Raw genomic sequence first — 18,188 nt, 5'->3', positions numbered from 1 at the left:
GGTAGGGTCACAGAAGGCGCAGGCCCAGGGCATCTGGGGGCTCTCCCAGGAGAAGCCTGTTTCCAGCCTATGGCCAATGAAGTGGGATGCTGGCTGAGAATGTCTGGGCTTCTGCTTGTCCAGCTCCAGGCTTTCAGCAAATGTCATCCTGCCTGGTGGGAGGTGCTCCTGGCTGGGAAGGCAAGGCTCCTCTGGCCAACTGTGAAAGAATGGAGCAGACTCCTCCCAGGAGGCTCAGGGCTTGGGCAGGAATGCCATTCCCCTTTCCTGGCCTGTTTTCCTCAAGTGTACGATAAGGGTCAGGCTAGAGTGTGACCTCCCAGGGTCAGGCCAAGTGGACTGCTCAGATGGCCGAAGGGTGCATGGTGGGGTGCTATGCCTTCCTGAGCTCTCTGGGAGCTCTCTGGGAGTGCCCGGTGAGGGTGAAGCCACCAGTGAGGGACCCCTCACTGACACTTGGCATACCCTGCAAGGGAGACCATACTCTCAGGTCACACACCAGAACTGGGGATCTGGAGCCTGAAGGCCTTCCGGAAGTTCTAGCCCACTGCCACACACATCAGCCCAGGGCCCAGCACCATAATAATTTGTGAAACCCCTGTGACATCTCCAAAATTCTGGTTAGAAGGATCCTGGGTGTGGCAACCTGTTTGGAGAGGGGCCTAGGAAACCTGAAGTCATCCCTCTATGACACCCTCCAGCGGGGGCCCTCAGAGAGGCTGAGTGGGTGCAGGAAACAGTTAGATAAAGCCCTATGTTGTGCCCACACACACCCACACATAACAGGAGACCGGTATTTACACTCTTTCACAGTTTAGCGGCAATTCAGGCCAACCTTTCCTCTAGCCAAAATATCGCATTATGTGCATATTCCTTAGAATCTTCATAAGGGTTCCCTGCCCAGGGTGCAGGCTCTGATAGTGGGGACAGTTCCCCATCCAAGTCTCAAGGAGTAGGCCATGGTGGGGAGAATGCTGCCCTTCCCTCCCTGTGGTTCTTTTCTGCATTGGACCTGGTGGGTAGTGAGGGGCAGGAGCGAGGGAGGTACCATTGGAACTCCGGCGGGGGGTATGCTGCCAGCTTCACGGGCAGTTTCACCAGCTCGTCTCCTGCCGTGGCCTCCAGGATGGGACCCTTGAGCCACTCGACGCTGATGAAGGGCTTTTCTGCCAGACGGGAGGCATCAGGGTAAAGCTGGGTCCAGCATCGCTGACCCACCACCACCCAGGGATTCACAGCCACCCCCAGTGGCCAGATGCCCTGCTTTCTGTGGTGTGGGAACCGGGCAGTCCGTCCACTCACGGCCCTCCCTTCCCTCTGGCTGGACGCCACACTGCTCAGGTGCACCATGACCTATGACCCTGGGCCCACACTGCACAAGAACCCTTGTTCCCCAGGCTTGACGACTGACCTAGCCCAGGCCATGCTGGGCACAATGACCTGACAGGCCGTACCATGCACAATGACCTCAGTGCTCTCCTGGAATTGCTGGATGCCATTGTTGGCCAGACACACATATGGGCCCAAGTCGTGCTGGCTGACGTTGTGGATGGTGAGGATGCTGGAGAGCTCTGTGTGAGTCTGCTGGGATCGCCGCTCCGGCACCCACTTACCCCGCTCTGCCTGCCCAGGACCAGGGGAAGCATAGGGTCAGAGCAGGCTGGCTCTGAGAGAACTAACCCCCATAGGCACACACCCCAGCCCAGCCAGCAATAGCTCCAGAAGCCTTGGACCCAGACCCAGAGTTTTCCTCAGGATAGGAAAACTTCTGTATCAGACAGGGGCTCCTGGGGCAGGACTGAGCCTGTACCTCTTCTACACAGAGGTAAGTGTGTGCCTGACCAGGGTGAGTGTGGGTAGTGATGGGGATTCCTGGGGATGATTCAGTCACAGCCCCTGGCAGGGCTGCTGACCTCACCTGCTTCCCTGGATAGTCCCAGTCGAAGGTGACACCCGAATTGAACTCAGCCCACACAGTGCAGTTCAGGACCAGCTTTTCCCCAACCAGCAGCTCCAGTGATTTCTTGGGGAACAGCTGGATGTCATAGAGCTCATTTCCTGGTGACACACACACAGTGACCCCCATGTCCCTCATAGGACAACGTGCACAGAGTACAGGGCACCCACTGAGACCAGCCAAACCATGGCACCTACAGCTTCATTACTGTGAAATGGGGGGGTCCCTGTCCTCTTCCTGCAGTTCTCCTCCCAAGACATGGGGAGTGGTTGCTGGGTGAGGGCCCTACAGCCCTAGGCAGCCCCTACCTGTGATATGCACGAGGAAGGGGTTGGATAGGAAGGCCTGGCCACCCCAAGTGGTCTCACACTGCAGGTACAGGGCATCGCGCAGCAGGGGAGTGGGCACACGCATGCCCCGGCGGTCGTCCCACACCACTTCCTGCCCATCAGGCCACAGTGCTGAGCTTTGCTGTAGAGACATGGTGGCTGTCAGCGCCCAGCTGCCCCCTTCCTCTTGGCCAGAGAAGCAGCAGTTTTCCCAGGGACAGGACTGGAGGGCCAGATCCAGGGTGGGTGTTGGCGTGGGGTTGTACCGAGCGCAGCGTGACGTTGAGGCCGGGGATGGACACCAGGCAGGGCACCCACATGGAGTCCTTCCTGTTGACCAGCAGTGTGTCCGGCTTGTTGATGAATGGCTGCTCCAAGTCTGAGGAGAGGGGGCATGTTGTGGGAGGGGAAGGCGGGGCTCAGGGGGTCTCTGCCCAGGTCTGAGGCTGCAGGGCAGCCCCATGGGGTTCAAAGGCTGGGGGTGGGGGTGCAGGTGCCAGCCACCCCTCCAGGACCCAGGACCCTGCCTGTGGCTCCTGAGTGGCCGCATGGGTGAGTGCTGGACCCCTCTCACCTCTCACAAATACGTAGGTGCTGGCTGCAGTGGTGCCCTCAATGCGAGCCTTGATATACTTGTAGTAGCAGCGGTAGCTGCCCGTGTCATTGGCGTGGGCCTGCTGCAGCAGCAGAACCTTGCAGTAGGGCCGGGCATCTGTGCCCTCACAGTCTCGCACGATCCCCATGTCCTCGCCGTCCTTCTCCCCTGTGACTGGTGCATCCTGAGCCCCTGGCCAGGCCCACTCCAGGGGGTGCTGCCCCCTGGCAGAGGATGCAGGACATCAAGAGGGGCCCAGGCTGCAGCCCTGGGGGACAGTCCCTGTGGAACCTCCTCAGGAGCCAAGCCTGGCCCATAGCTTATCTCACCCAGAGGTCAGGGCAGACCAGCGTTTGGGCACATACCATGAACCTGGGGCAGGGTGCTCCCTGAGACCCTTGGGGCCTCTGCCTGGCTCCTGGGCCTGCATGTGGCAGGCTGTCCTGCAGAGAAGCCTGAGCCTCAGATTATAGCTGGGGCTGCAGGGAAGATAACAGGTCTGGGGTCTGTGTGGGTGGGCCTAGGGCCAGTGAAGGGTGGCTGAGGGTGGGTGCAGGCAACCTGGGGTCCATGCAGGATGACCTGGGCATGGGCATGGGGTGGCCTGGGGTCAGTGTGGGTGACCCAAGGGTGGATGCAGGGTGACTGATCTGTGGTCCATATGAAATTAAGAGGGGTGGGTATGGGTGAAATGGGGGTGGGTGCAGGGTGCCTGTGTCTGCAGAGCAGGGGATGGTCTATGCCTCCAGGCACCTACAACTCAAGCCACTTGGAAGCAACCCTAAGCCTCGAGGCCTCTGCCCTGGGGAGAGGCTGCCTTCTGGGTGCTCCGCCACCATCTGCTTGGCCTTCTGTAGTCTCCTTGGCCTGCCAGGTAGGAGGGACCCAGTCCCCTGCCCTCCTGGCTGAGGGCTGAATACCTGCAGGAGATGGACAGGCTGTCACTGGAGTCGATGACGTGTGTCTCCTCCGTGATGTTCAGGGTTGGGGGGGTCATGGAGTAGCCACTCGCCAGGCCTGGGGTGGGAGATAGGGTTAGCAGGGGACTGGGTCATGAGTTCACATGGTGACATCCATCCGGTGCTGATGGGCCCCTCCCCGGGCAGGGGCTGCCTAGGCTCTCAGCCCTGAGCAGTACCTATAAGGCCCCAAGACAACTGGTAACCTCCACCTCAGGTTGCCCCCTGGCTGCAGACTGGGCCCAGCCCCAAGTGAGCCCTGATTGAGCCCTGGACTGAACCTCTAGCCCCGCATGAGCAGAGCTGTCAACATGAAGTCAATAGGGGAGACCACAGGCCTCATCCTACATTGGGTGAGGCCTGGAGCACATCTCCTCGGCATTGTGACCCCCACATTTCTGCCTGAAGGCTCCTCCCCCCAGATGCACAGCTACTGTTTGTGAGGGAGACCTGCACAGTGCAGACTGCCAAACATGCACAGAACTCAGGCCTCGGTTTCTCCCTGGAATCCTGCCTGTGACCTCGCCCTCTCCCATGTCCCATGGAGTCCAGCTCACATGTCCTTGGTTCCATCAGTTTCTCTTCACCCCCAAGGCGCCCTCTGGCTGCCCCAGCTCTCCTCTCCCTGCTCTCCCTGCCTCAGCCCCCCATTCCTCCAAAAGGGCTAATCCCCAAACAGGTAACTGCCTCGCCTGGTTAAACACCGTCCTGTGGCCCTCCAGGACCTTGGCCCTGCTGCCCACGCAGCTCCTTACTCCCCATCCTCCTCCCAGCAGGATAGTGTGTGTAGTGTTTGCATGTGTGTGTGCACATGCACGCGTGTGTGTTGTCTCTGTGTGTGCATAGATCTGTGTTTATAGGACTGATATGTGAGTGTTGTGTGTGACTTTGTGTGTGTGTCATTGACATGTCTGCGTGTGCACGCATGTGAATTTGTGTGTGTGTGTGTGATCCTGGGGGAGGGTGGGAGCAGGCCCCAGGGGAGGTCTGGACCTGGAACTCTAGCAGATGCATCCTGCCAGGACCATCCTGAGACAACAGGAAGAGAGGACTGTGTGGCCGGAGGCCCAGGGCTGCGTCCTGTCCCTCCCCCAAGTCCCTGTCCTCCTGGGGGGCACAGCGCACTATCCTGCCCCAGCCCCCAGTCCTACAGGTTCAGCTTCTCTGCCCTTTCCAGCCCAGCTCCCTGAGGCTTGGGGTCTTGCCCTGGCAGCTAATTGTGGGAGGCAGAGGCTGGGGGAATCCCCACCATACTTGGTTCTACACCACCCTGACCCCAAGCTGCCCTAGGAAGAGGCACCAGGACGGCACACTCTGCACCCCAAGGTCTCATTTCAGCATCACCTGGACAAGTTGGCTGCCAGGGCCTGGCTGGCCTCTCCCTCTGTGCCTCCTGCTGGCCAAACTTTTCTAGGTACCCCCCCACCGTAGGTCAGAGGCAGAAGGCCCTCATCCAGCATCTAATCCCACTAGTATCTAGTACAGCCAGGGAAACTGAGACCCTCCAGCTGGACTACACCACAGCCCTAAGAAGGCAGCCCTTCATCTAGCCGGATGCTGTGAACACTGAAGTCTCTCCTTAACTCGAATCCAGTGCACCCACTCCTGGCACTCAGGACAGTCGCCCCACCCTGGGGCCCCGAGATGGGAAAGTAGCCCTGGGCTCTGCCACCAGGTCCACTCCTCCCCAGGGTGGTACCAGCCCCCGCATCACATCTCCCTACCATGTACCCCCAGGGCTGCTGGGGTGTAGGAGCCCCACAGTGGGTAGGCTCTGCTCTGGTGTTGAGGGGCCAGGAAGGAATCCGAGGCGGACACCACTAAGATGGGCTTTGAAAGAGAAGTAGGATTTTCCAGGCAGTGGAAAGTGAATAAAGCCATGCCAGGCAAACTGGCCTCTGAGCTACATAAGTGGGGGGAGAGGGGAATGATGGACTTGGGTTTGGACTTGTGAGGGGATGAAAGAACTGGCTGTCCCTGTGGACCAGTCAGGAGTCAGGCCTGAGGCTGGCATGTGGGCACCAGAGGAGAGGTGCAGCGGCCAGGACCCACCTGCCCTGGGTTATGTATGCCTGCATGGTGAGGCCTGCAGCATTGCCCTGGGGCCCCTGGGGAGGCCAAGCAAGGGTCCCCTTCTCTGGGGTGCTCCTCCAGGGCACACACCTGGCACCCTGGCAACAGAGCTATGGCATTTGTCAGCCCAGCTTCCTTGTGCAACTCCTCTTTGCTTCTAAGATAAAGTGGGGGACCCCAGCCCTCTCCCTTCTGCCTACTCCCCTTCTCTCCAGCTTCAACTCCTGACACATCTGAGAGGAACAGACCTCTCACCATTGTCCCAAAGTGCCAGGTTTTTCATATCTTGAAGTCTCTGTCTGCTAATTTTTTTTGCCCTGGACATTTGTACTTCCTTCCCTCCTGTGGAGCTCCCTCTTCAGGGTCTAGTTCATGAGTCCCTTCTCTATGGGGCAGTCACTGTTACTCAGGCAGTGTTGGCCTCCTAGGCTCATGGTGTTAGAACACTTATTGGACTGAACTGTGGTTTTCTGGTCACATCCGAACAGAGGCTGTATGTTATTCATCTTTCTAACCTTAATACAAAAGAGGTGCACACCAAAGATTGAGGGTATGGATAGAAGGATGGTCGGATGGAAGATGGATGATCAGATGAATAAATGGATGGATATGTGGGAGGGTGGGTGGGTTGAGTGGATGGATGGGGGATGGAGCCTATAGGAGTTTCCTCCCTAGAGGCCACCATACCACCAAAGGAAGCATCTCCATCAGTGTGCTAAACGGGAAGATCCATAGTGTTTGCCAACCATTTCACCCATCTGAGAGAGCCTTTCCTTTGTTGCCACGTGCCCTGAATTTCCCCAGTGCTTCTCTTTCTTCAGTCACTTCCACTGGACCCTGTGTGATCAGTAGTCTTCACTGCAGACATCACTGTCCTCCTCCATCCTTCCTGCCTTAACTGAAACCTGGCTTTCTGAGGACACCACTGCCCCTGGGGTGATTATTGCTCCCATTGCACACATCAGAGAACTCCTTGCAGTCACTTCCCCTTTTCCAGCAGCACCAGCCACTCCCCACTAAAGCTGTCATCAGCTGCTGTCCTGGTCACTTCCCCTCATTCTCTGCTCCGAGCTCTTCAGGCCCCTCCACCCCAACTCAGGCCATTCCTCATAACTTCGACATCCACACGGGTGAGTCACCAGCACCCTGGCCTTTGCAGTCCTCATCTCCATTGTCCTCCCTCCTCCCTTCAGCCCCTCACTTCCTGGGCATACCCTGGACTTGGTCCCCACCAGAAGCTGTGCCATCACTGAGTGCCTATCTTCTTGCACTTCTCTCCTTGCCTCCTCTGCCTCCTGCCAGGTGCCACTGTCCCACCACTGCTAAGTTCTTCAACCTCATCAAAACTCTGAGGCCAAGGACCCCTCTGCATTGCTACCTCCTCCTGGCCTCACCTCTCTTTTGGCACTGCATGTCCCATGGCCCATCATTCTGAATGCTCCCTTGCCCCTGCTCTCCACCGCAACCCTGCAGCACCCATGTCCCTCAGTGGCTCGGCTTGCAGCACAAAGCCAGAGCCCCATGCTGCTGCCTCCCCTTTCTTTTCCTTTTGGCAGACCCTAAATGACCCCCGGGCTGCAGTTCAGGGTGTTCCCTTCTCTCTCATTCTCAGCACTAATGAAGTAGAGCCATCAGATGGAGACACCTCATCTTCCCACATCTAAATCCCACACCCTTGCCCTAGGCCCTGGAAACTCTCTGACATTCCTGCTCCCAAGGCAAAGCCCTCCATTGAGCTAGGGATCCCAACCCCCCAGATCTGACCACTGTAGATAATTTCTTTCTTTCCTGATTACCAATTTTTCTCTATGGAATCATCCCGCATCTTATAAACAAACAAAAACTCCTCAATTCCTTGATCCTATATTCCCTTCCTCTTTTCTATTCCCATTCCTAGCAAAAACTCTGCTCGCTGACTCCTTGCTCTCACATTTGCTCATCTTCCCACAGGGTGCAGCCCCCTCCCCTGCTTCATGGAGCCACTGGTCAAGGTATCCTGTGACTTCCATGCTGCTGTGGGAGGCCCTCCAGGGCAGAGAGCAGAGCTGTTCCCTCTTCTGCTAGCTTCTGTGAGCTCACTCTCCCCTCGTCCTCCGTCCCCTCTGTCCAACACCAAGTGCTGCAGCTCCTCACTTTCTCTTCTGTACCAGTCTCTCTCCTAAGCGTCCATATACTTGCGAAATCTCTACCTCTAGCCCAGACCCCTTTGCTCAACTCCAGCCTTAAGTATCCAGCTGCCACTTCACTTGGCCATCCCACAGACACCTTGAGTTCCACATTTCTGTTGCTGAACTGCAGACTCACATCCTCTCCACCCCTGCCAAAGCTATCTCCTTGATAGCTCCCATCTCCCCAGATGGGAGCTCCTGTGGATACCCACCTCTCCCACCCTGGCCCATTCACCCACCACCAAAGCATCCCAGAGCCAGCCCCCACTCTCCTGCTGGAGCCTAACCAACTGCACTCACCCCCACAGTAGCCCCTGGCCCACTCTTGCCCTCCTCCAATCCTTCACACAGTTGACAGAGATAGTTAACGCAAAGGAGACAAATCATGCTCCTGCTTAAATTTCGTCAGTGACTTTCCACTACACTTTAAAGAAAATCCAAACTTCTGACCGTGGCCTGGCCCCCGCCCCCCCTCCACACCCTCTTGGTCCACTCTCACGTCCTATTCTTGTCCTCCAGCCACCATGGCCTCCAGGCTGTGGGGACCCAAACAGTCCTCTTTTCTACCCCACTCCATGCCTAGCACTGACAGAGAGTCAAGGCTCCATAGATCCTTGTTGAATGAATAAACGAATGGACAGATGGACGAATGGATGGATGGATGGATGAGTGGGTGAATGGAAGGTTGAGTGGATGGATGGATGGGTGGAAATATGGAAGGAAAGATGGTTAGCTGAATGGACAGACGGATGGATGGATGGAAGGATGGAAAGGTGGAAAAAAGAAAGAATGGCTAGATGGAAGGACAGATGGACAGATAGAGGGATGGACAGGCAGATGGATAGATGGATGAATGGATGGATGGATGGAAGAATGGGTGGATGGAAGGAGGGATGAATGGCTGACTGGTTGGCCTAACAAACCTCTGAGGTCTTTCTTTGGGTTGGAGCTTTTTCAAACCTTGTTGTTCCTTTGGAAAAGATGTTTCTGGTTTTAAAGGCCAGGCTCCCTGGTGACCATCTGTACAGGCTGCTCAGCAGCTGGGGCAGATTCAGGCCTAGTTTGCCATGCCCAGAGGCTCCGTGCTGCCCAGCCCCCACCTGAAACCCCAAAGAAGGCGCATCCTTCCTGCCTGGCTGTTGTCTGTCCCCGCTGTCCTTCCCTTCCCGAAGCAGGAAGCACTGTCATCCTGGCTTCTGCCGCACTCCCCCTGCCTTCCTGTTCCTGACCCAGGAACTGGCTTCTTCCTTCCCCTGGCCAGCAGCCCTGGCCCCCTAGCCTGAGCAGAGCAATCCGGGCAGGCGCCAGGCCGAGGTCAGGGAGGCCAGAGAGCATACCTCCTCTTCTCTGTGCTGTCAGCAGCCTTGGGCAGTGGGACCCTGGGGTCAGCCACAGGCGCTGGCTGTGGAAGCAGCACACCAGGATCCTGGGTGAGGGGCAGGCAGGAGGGGTGGGAAGTCCTGTGGGTTAGGCACTGAACCACAGCCCAGCAGTCACTGCCTCATTTGATCCTCACGTAGCCTGGGAGGGAGGGAGGGATCACGAGTCCAGTCAGCAATGAGGAAACTGAGGCTCCAGGCTCCACATCAGTGATAACCAGCAGCTGTGCAGGAGCCCAAGTCTGACCAAGTCCAGGCCCATCCCTGCCTGGGACTCAGCCCTCACATCTCTCCATCTCCTTCTCTCCCACTGCCACCCCGAGTGCCAGTCTCCCTACCTCTCTGCTCCCTAGCAGTCTCCTTCCTGGCCTCCAATTTGTTGCTCAGCCCAGCGGACACCTTCACTGGCTCCTTGTGGCCCTCTGGAGCTGTGAATGCCCTTGGCCCGGCCTCCAGGGTGATGCCCTGCCCAACAGGCCCCCCCTTCTAACCAGCTTCACCTCCCAATTCTTCTGCCACACAGTCAAGACACCAGCCACACCCAGTATCCACCTGCTGAGCACACCAGGCCCTCACCCACCACATGGGGAAGGTTTGTACCTTTGTGTGGCTCCTGGGGGCCAGGATGTCATTGGCCCATGGCTCTGTCCTCAGGTTCAGCACAACCAACCCAGGGATGATGTCAGGATGGTGTGTAAGCTCAGGGGTGCCCCTACATACTCTGGCAGAGTGTAGCAGTAGTGGTTTTTGCATTTGCAATTCCTTATTTCAAGGAAATGTCATGGTCACCTGGTGGGTGACAGGCGCTGTACTGCAGTCCTGCTAGTCTGGTCCACACTCTCCTTAGCATCTGTGCCCTGGAGGACAGAGGCAGCCAGGGCCAGGCCCATGGCTGCAGATTGAAGGCAAGCTGAGGGGAAAGCACTGGGGGCAGGTGAGGCCAGGTTGGGGTCTCCATGCATCAGTCCCAGGGGTGGGCCGAGTTGGAGAGCCGGCTCTAAGGCCCTCTCCCTTCATTCTTGGGGCCAGGCTTGTGCATAGACCTTGGAAGAAGGCTCAGGGGTGTTCTGTCTTGGAGTCCCCCCACCACCACCTGGATGGCAGCCTCTGTGCCTCCAGAGGTCAAGGGTGAGGTCAATAGTCCATCAGTCCTCCTACCTCCCACCCTGCAGGGCTGAGATGGGAGGGGCTGTACTGAGAGAGAGTGCCCGAAGCCCCGTGAGCCCAGCTGCACACCCTACAATGTCATTCTGACTATGACCTCAGGCAAGTCACTTCCCCTGCTCCAAACTTATGAAATGAGAATTGTCCCCAAGATTATTGGGAACCACAGACCACCATAATACCACACTAAGAACCATTGTAAGGATAAACTGTTGCTGGCTCAGGCACACTGAGACCTTCACTGTCACTGTCTGTCCACTGTTTTGTATGTCACAGCAGTTGCATCTCACTGTGACTCTGCTTTGGTCAAAGTGCCAAGGTGGGGGACGGTCAGAGAAAGCCTTGCCAGTGGGAGGGAGTGCTCCTGTGAGTTGAAATAGGCTTTGTAGACTGAACAGGAGCTTGCTGGCCCAGGAGGAGGGCACAGAGGGCAGAGGGACATGTGCAAAGACCAGAGTGCAGGTGACCTTGGACTGTCAGGTAGGTGGAACAGATGGAGCATGGTGTGGAGGAATGAGGCCCCAGAGAAAGGCCCCGGGTTACAGGCCCAGCCTTAGGCTCTTGGTGGCTCATTTAACTGGAGCTGCTCAAGGTGCGCTCCTTCCTCCTGGAGGTGGCACAACCCCAGGGCTTCAAGCCTACCTCTGAGCCCCCCACCCTCCCTGGCAGCTCTCCTGAGCTCCAGCCCCAGAGGACTCTGCTTCCCAGATGTCTCCTGCCAGGCGCCCCCAGCCCTCATACCACACCACCCACTGAGGAGAACAATGAGCCAAAGGGCACAGAAGTATCCCCGACCCAGATGAGCAAGTGTTAAAACTATAGAGGATTCCCAGTGTTGGCAAGGATGTGGACAAACAGGCACTCACAGTAATAAAAAAAAATGCTCATATACTTTGACCCCCAAATTCTGCTTACCTCAATATACCCTGTTACAACAACAGACAACAAGAGCAAACATTTTCTGTATGCCAGCACAGCCTATGCACTTGTGCATACCACACCCCTCTATTGCCCCCCTGGGTACTATTCTTACCATTTTGCGGATGAGAAAACGAAGGCACAGAGGTTAACTTGCTAGTCAGAGGTTCTCTTTGGGGGACAGGATTATGGGAAGCTGCTATTTACTCTATACTTCCTCAGAACCAGCACCAACAGCAGCGTGGCTGGAAGCACCAGGCCTGCCCCTCTCCTCTCCCTGCCACTTGGCAAAGTGCTTTGCACTCGCAGAGCTCAGACGCTTAGCAGTAGATGCCTTCCAGCCCGAGTGCCACCCCTAGACATTCTGGGGCTGCCTTTTCCAGTCCCCTTCTTTGCCACCCCACTGCCTGGCCAGCCTCAAAATCCCTCCTCTGGCTCACCACACCAGTGTCTCCCCACTGGTCCAGGCCTTTCCCAGTGGTCAAAGGAGTCTTCTAGAACACAAATCACTCTTCTGCCTAAAACAATTTCCTGCCTCTCCGCTACTTAGGGATGGAATCTGATCTTCTCAAGGGACTCACCAGTCACTCTCGTCACCTGCCTGGTGCCTGCTCTAGCCCCAGGGTCGCAATTTTAGGTCCCCTCCTGGGGCCTTCTCTGCATGTTTCCACAGCTTCATGCAGCGGCTTGACTCACTGCACTTGACAGTTCCTCAGTGCAAGGATGAGAGCCTTTCCAGGGTGGCATCCCCAGCATGGACTTGACCCTGGATTGTTCTTGACTGGCTTTGAGGATCCAGGGAACAAAGCAACAGCACACAGTGTGTGGGCAGGTGTGGAGGCGAGGGATGGAGGTGCAGATGTCCTGCCCTGAAGTAGGCACATCTGCCAGGGGTAGGCCTGGGGGAAAGCAATGTGTCTAGTGGCATGCTGCTTTTGAAAGCTGTACAGGACATCAAGGTGAAAATGTCCACGAGGTGGTCAGAAATTTAGGACCCCACATGCCCACCTCTCTAGTGCTTTCCCTGGAGAATGTGGACAACACCTGCCATGCCTGCCCCTTCTTGCCCCTCAGCCCCTATGCCATCTGGCACCAGGCACCAGACACTTGTCACTTCCCTCAAAGCTGCTCTAGCATCTAATGAGCCATTTCATTCCTCTGGCCTTAATTTTCTAATCTTTAAAATGGGCACAATAGCCTATGTCACAAGGTTAAAATCTTCACACACGCTAGTGTGAAGAAATTTGATTAACCATTTCACTGGTAGACACTCCAAGTGTGTGTGCGTGTATGTGTGCACATAAGTGCTGCTTCATACAAACGAAACTCCATTTGGTAGAATTCAGGATAGCTTTGAGGATGGTGCTTTAGGTTGGATAAGGATAAGAGCTTCCCCTGAACCTACCTGAAAGCCTAGATTCTGTGCTTCTGGGGCACACAGGGAGTGGGAATGAAGCCCCCCTCCCGCCCTAGTAGACCCCTCCCACTTGGAGCGGCATCACCTTCTGCCTGGAATTCTCAGTAGCCTTCTGCATGTATCTGGAGCAGGAGAAAGGTCATGTGCTGAGGCTGGGGTATGTGATGGGTGCAGGCTAGGTGGATGTCAGGCTACATACGGCTGCCCTTGGGACCCTAGCAGGAGGGCCTGTACTATCAGCCCAAGAGGGGCCGGCGGGGGCGGGTGGCCCGAGGAAGGCTCAGATCTTTGTTTTAGAGTGGTCCTGCTGAAGCAGCCTAGAGGCAATTTTGGGAAGCAGGGAGTGTTGGAGAGGCTGAGTGGGACCGTGGGCTGCCTGAGTACCCCCTGGGGGTGAGATGGGGAGGAAGGGCACCCTGATAGATGTGGAGCTCCCAGTGCAGCACAGCTGTGGGTGCAGCCAACTGTGCCAGGCAGTCGCCCTGGCCTTTCTGGGATCAGGGCTCTGCTCTGTGGCAGCGGGACGGGTGGTGTTATCAGACAGCCCAGCTGGCTCAGAGGTGGCCCCCCAGCGCTGCTAAATCTGGGCCATGGGCTCCTGCTGCAGGAAGAGGGAAATGCAGGCAGGATGTCCTCTCCTGTGGCTGACAAGTCCTTTCCCATGAACCCATGCTGACCTCGCTGGCCACGTGGCGGGGCTCCCCCACTTGCCACCCTGAAACCTGTGCCTGCTCACTGGGCCACCCACACCCCAGCCAGGCCTCGGGGATGGGGGTGGCCTGGGGCACCAGAGCCAGGCAGCAGCGTGCCTGCTGTCAGCCACACCCAGCCTCAGCGGCAGCCAGCGCCAAAGCCCGCATCTTCCTGCTCCCAGGCTTCTCCCTTCGGCGTGACCGGAAAACCGAGATCCCAGAGGAAGCCAGTGTCTGAAAAGGATCGAAACTCAGGAATCCCTGGCTCCAGCTGGACACGTCGGCTGTGTCTTGCTCAGAGGTCGGTGCAAGGAGTGTGAGAGGCTCTCCGGACCCCTCTCCCTACGCATCCCCCCTCTCTGAGGGGTATCTCAGGGCTGTGGGGCACAGGCTAGGCCCTAGTGGAGAGAAATCTACAATGGCGGGGCAGTGGGGGGACACCCAAGCGGCAGCAGGAGGGGTGTAAGCTAGACATAGAGAAGAACTTCCCCTAATGGCTGAGACACCACTTAATTTCCCTGGGTTCCCCGACTCCCCTCTGCCTCATCACACTCAAGTGCTCCCAACTTTCCTCCTCCCTGCCTTCGACTTGAGGCCCTGCCTCCCTAGTGGAGTGTCTCATCTTTCCCCACATTTCCTCCTCTTCTCAGGGTCCCCATCTGGTAAACAATTTCATGACCTGTTTTGTTGCTTAAGCCAGAGACTGGCACTTGTCCCTTTCTCTCCACCATCCCCTGCTACCTCCTTCCCTGGCGTATCTCCTGGGTTCACCCACAGCCTCCTTGCTGTGGGCTTGCATCTGGTTTTACCCCTCCGGTGATGCCTTCAGGGGAATCTGACCAGGTGACTCCCTGCTCAGACCTCCCCTTTCCAGGTGTGCTGCTGGCTCCTGCCACCTCCACTTGCCTGTCTCCTCCATCTCATCTCTCCGCCCCTAGGAGTCTAGCTTCATCTGATCACCATCTGACTCTTCTGCCTCTGGGCCTTTGAGGGGGTCTTTGCCCTACCTGGAATCCCTTTCCCTGGAGTCTGCAGACCCCTCCAGGAAGCCCCAAGCTAGAAGCAGCCCACAGCCACCAGCTGGGCCCCACTGGGTCACTGAGCACTTTCGCCCCTGGGCTACGATACCATGTTTGTGTTCCTGCTAGTCTGGCGCTCAGGAAACCCCTGCAGGATGTGCTTGGTCCAATCCTCCCTAGACTGCCTAGAGCAGACACTATACCTTTCAACTTGCACAAAACTGCAGTCCCCTTCCCCAGGTTGGGGTGCCACTGCCTGGGGGTCAGGGTGGGGATGGCACAGCAAGGAGCTGGCCAGACAGTCCCCTTGTTATACCTCATGCCCAGTCTGGTGCCTGGCCATGTGGGCACTGGGCTCTGGGGAGGCAGAGAGCCTTCAGCCACACTGACCTGGTGCCTCAGGCATGCTGGGGATGTGAGCAGCACCTACACTTGAGTCCCCAGAGCACTGAGCCACTGATCCACAGGCACCAAGTAAGATGGGCCCAGCCCCCACATTCTGCCTGCACTGACTTGCATCCACAACCCCCACCCCCACACCTGGGTCTGGCTCAGGGCTGAGGAGCAGGGACAGCGAAGAGCTGGGATGGTCATGTGTGCCTCAGCCCATGGCAGGAGCCAGCAGCCTCAGGCTGGGCCAACCAAGCTTCCCAGCAGTTGCCTCCTTCCCCACCATGTCCCTGAGCTGACTGCCCACTGTTCAGAGGCACAAATAGCCTCACTCTAGACTAAGCTCCAAGAGACAAAGTCTGTTGGAGGTGACCTCTGCCACCTACCTTCTCTACAGGGACACTACTGGGGCAAAAAGCCCAACTCCAAGCACAGCCCCTCAGTGCTTGCCAGCTTCTTGCACTCCTATGCATGGGGAAACTGACGCACAAGGAAAGGAAGAGAGGAGCCCAGGTGATATAGCAAGGAATTTAGGGGTAGAGTTAGGACAAGAGTCTCGTTCTGGGACCAACATCACACCTTTGAAGTCAGCTTCACGGCCAGGCTGCTCACCTGCCAGCACTTGGCCTCCTACTCTGGCTGCACTGACACTTGGCTGCACTGGAGTGTTTATGCTTCTGCTCCAGTATCCCCCATCAGGCTGGCAGCTCTTAGGGCCCTCCTCAGCCCAGAAATGGGTGGTGCAAATGCAAGGCTCAGGGACAGCGGCAATGGTCTGTTTTCCATGGGACATCTCCCCACGAGCCATGACCTAGTCCACCCCCCTTCCAAGGGCCACTTAGCTTCATTCTCTCTCTTCCCCTTCATTGCCCAACTTTGGTAAGAATCACCTGCACTCACTGCAAGACTGACCTCATCCCCGCTCCCTCCTCCACCTTCCACTCTGCTCCACTCAGGAGCACCAGGACACAAGCCTCTCCTGGTTTTCCTCAAACCCTGCATGCCGAATGTTTCCCGTCTCCCTGGAAGCCTCTCCCTCTCTGGTCCCCTCCTTGGGGGAGAGGTTCCCATCCTAGACCCTTTGGTCTGCTTCCTCTCCAGCTCTCCAGCCCAGCCTCTCTCCTGAGCCTTGGACACTACACCCAGTGCTTGCTGGATGTCACCTCAAGGTGGGATCTCCCACTCCTCTGCCCCAAAGCCCAGCCATGGCGCCATTCAACTCTTTCCCCACACTCATTCAGTCACTTAACACATGCTGAGCACCTGTGAGAGCCTGGTCCTGGGCAGGGTGCAGGGAAGCGAGGAAGGGCCAAGTGGCAGCCCCTCTGCTCAGACCTGCCCTGACTTGGAGGCCAGATAGATGTCTTCCTCCCTCCTCCTCCCCCTAGGTTCACCCACGCCTTCCTCACCTCCACTATCCTCAGCTCTTCAGCCCATATAGGCACAGAGAACAGAGCTCTGTTATCCAAAGACCTGGGTTGACAATTTCCCTTACTACTGGCTTCCCGGGGACTTTGGGGGAAGTTATAAGTGTCCTTCGTCTAAGTGTTCCCATCTGTAAAACGGGTCTAACACTCCCTTGTGAGGATTAAAAGAAATGAAGCATGTAAAGCCACTATTCAATGCCCATGGTGTTTAAAAATAGCGAGGTCCCCATCTTTCCCTTCAGACCTCCCAGAACTCCTCCCTCAACCACTGGGGACCCATTACCCCTCCTCCACCCTCTGATTTCCACGGTCACCAGATCTTGCATGGGCTTCCAGCTCATCCTCCCCTTATTCCTGCTGCTTTATCCTGACATCTCCGAACAACCATACCCCTCTGCTCCCTCCGTCATCCCCCACACTCTCTTCCCTCCAATCCCTCAGCAGCAACCTCCAGTCGTGTTCCCATCACAAACCAGACCTTGCCTCTCCTGTGTTTAAGACCCGTCCTTGTCGGCCCCTGCCTTATGATCCAAGATCCTTAGATTGGCCTTCCGGGGTCCTACCCCTCAAACACGGCGAGGGCCGGCCTTCTGCCTCTTCTGCCATGCTGATCACTTACGAGTTGCCGACTCAAGATTCTCCTCAAGTTCCAACAGGCACCTGCGCCCAATCCGCCACACAGCGCCTATCTCCCACGATCCCGAGCCCCTGCCCCCGCAGTCCTTGGCCTGGGGAAGGTAGACACCAACCAGAGTTCCCTCTGGAGGACCAATCTCGAGCGCAGACTAGAGGTGTCGGGAAGTGCGCACCCAGGTCTACGACTCGGCGGGGATTGCAGCCTCTGCGCGGGGGTACAATCCCCAGTGCTCTCGGGTTCGAGGACAGAACAGTACGGTGCCTGGACTTCGCGGGAAAGCGTGTAAGCAAGCGAAGGATCCAGGCTGAGGGTGCAGCGCGAAGGGGCCCAGGTCCAAGGGAGCTGAGCCACAGACTGTGGAGCGCAGTCGGGGACTGAGCACCACCTCTAAGCTGCGGTGCAGCCCCGCGCCCCGTCCCCGCCCTTTCCTCATCCCGGCAAGCCCGGCCCGACTCGCCGTGCTCCTTCCGGTGTCTGAATCCCTGGCTCCCGACCCTGTCTCGTGCCGGAGGGTCCCGCGGGCCCTGTCCCCCGCCCGTCTCCCATCGGTGAGGTCCCACCATTTGCCCAGGGAAAATGTCCCCCCTCGTGGCCAGCTGTACACTGGGGCAGGCGGAGGGCTCACCACGCTCGCTGTCGAGCAGTCCGAGGCAGAGCCACAGGCGCAGGCACAGCGCGGCACCCCGCTGCATCTCCGGCCGCTGTGGCTCGGGTCAGATGGGCGACCGCGGCTCGGGCTCTGAGTGTGGGCGCGGGGCAAGGCGCGGGCGGGGCCGGGGCGGGGCTGCGGCCGGGCCTGGGCGGGGCCTGGGCGGGGCTCCCGGGAAAGGGCCTGGCATCTAAAGCAGCCCTCGCACCTCTCCGTCCCGCCCTGCAGCCTAGGGAGAATCCCGCCTAGACAGGAGAGTTGCTGGCTTTGCACTGTGGAGGGAAGGCTGGTCCGTGCCCCACTTCCAAATCAACCGCAGCCCTTCATGCCGGCCCTGGGGCTGCTCCGACCAGTCCTAAATTGTGCGCTAAAAAGGGAATGAATCCCGCTGTCAAGGTTGGACAAGATGTGGCAC

The 18,188-nt window shown here is 57.6% G+C and overlaps 1 protein-coding gene across 6 annotated transcripts in view; it reads right to left on the bottom strand.

The window, feature by feature from the left end:
- Positions 1-17,879, bottom strand: part of FLT4 (fms related receptor tyrosine kinase 4) — a 46,456-nt gene extending 28,577 nt beyond the window's left edge. For 4 of the 6 annotated variants that reach the window (XM_073802884.1, XM_073802883.1, XM_073802881.1 and 1 more), the window contains exons 1-8: positions 17,750-17,874; positions 3,802-3,898; positions 2,861-3,105; positions 2,553-2,665; positions 2,266-2,428; positions 1,919-2,058; positions 1,455-1,623; positions 1,049-1,166 (exon numbers count right to left, since the gene is read on the bottom strand). In XM_073802884.1, the coding sequence (XP_073658985.1) occupies positions 1,049-1,166; positions 1,455-1,623; positions 1,919-2,058; positions 2,266-2,428; positions 2,553-2,665; positions 2,861-3,105; positions 3,802-3,898; positions 17,750-17,816 (1,112 nt within the window). In that variant the 5' untranslated portion in view covers positions 17,817-17,874. Of the gene's footprint in view, positions 1-1,048; positions 1,167-1,454; positions 1,624-1,918; positions 2,059-2,265; positions 2,429-2,552; positions 2,666-2,860; positions 3,106-3,801; positions 3,899-9,418; positions 9,603-17,749 lie in introns of those variants that run through there. The other 2 variants (XM_073802882.1, XM_073802885.1) reach the window with 2 other exon arrangements.
- Positions 17,880-18,188: the final 309 nt, after the last annotated feature.

The sequence above is a fragment of the Tursiops truncatus genome, chromosome 3, assembly GCF_011762595.2.
Source record: "Tursiops truncatus isolate mTurTru1 chromosome 3, mTurTru1.mat.Y, whole genome shotgun sequence".
Taxonomy (NCBI): domain Eukaryota; kingdom Metazoa; phylum Chordata; class Mammalia; order Artiodactyla; family Delphinidae; genus Tursiops; species Tursiops truncatus.
This window is presented reverse-complemented; position numbering and strand designations above follow the sequence as displayed.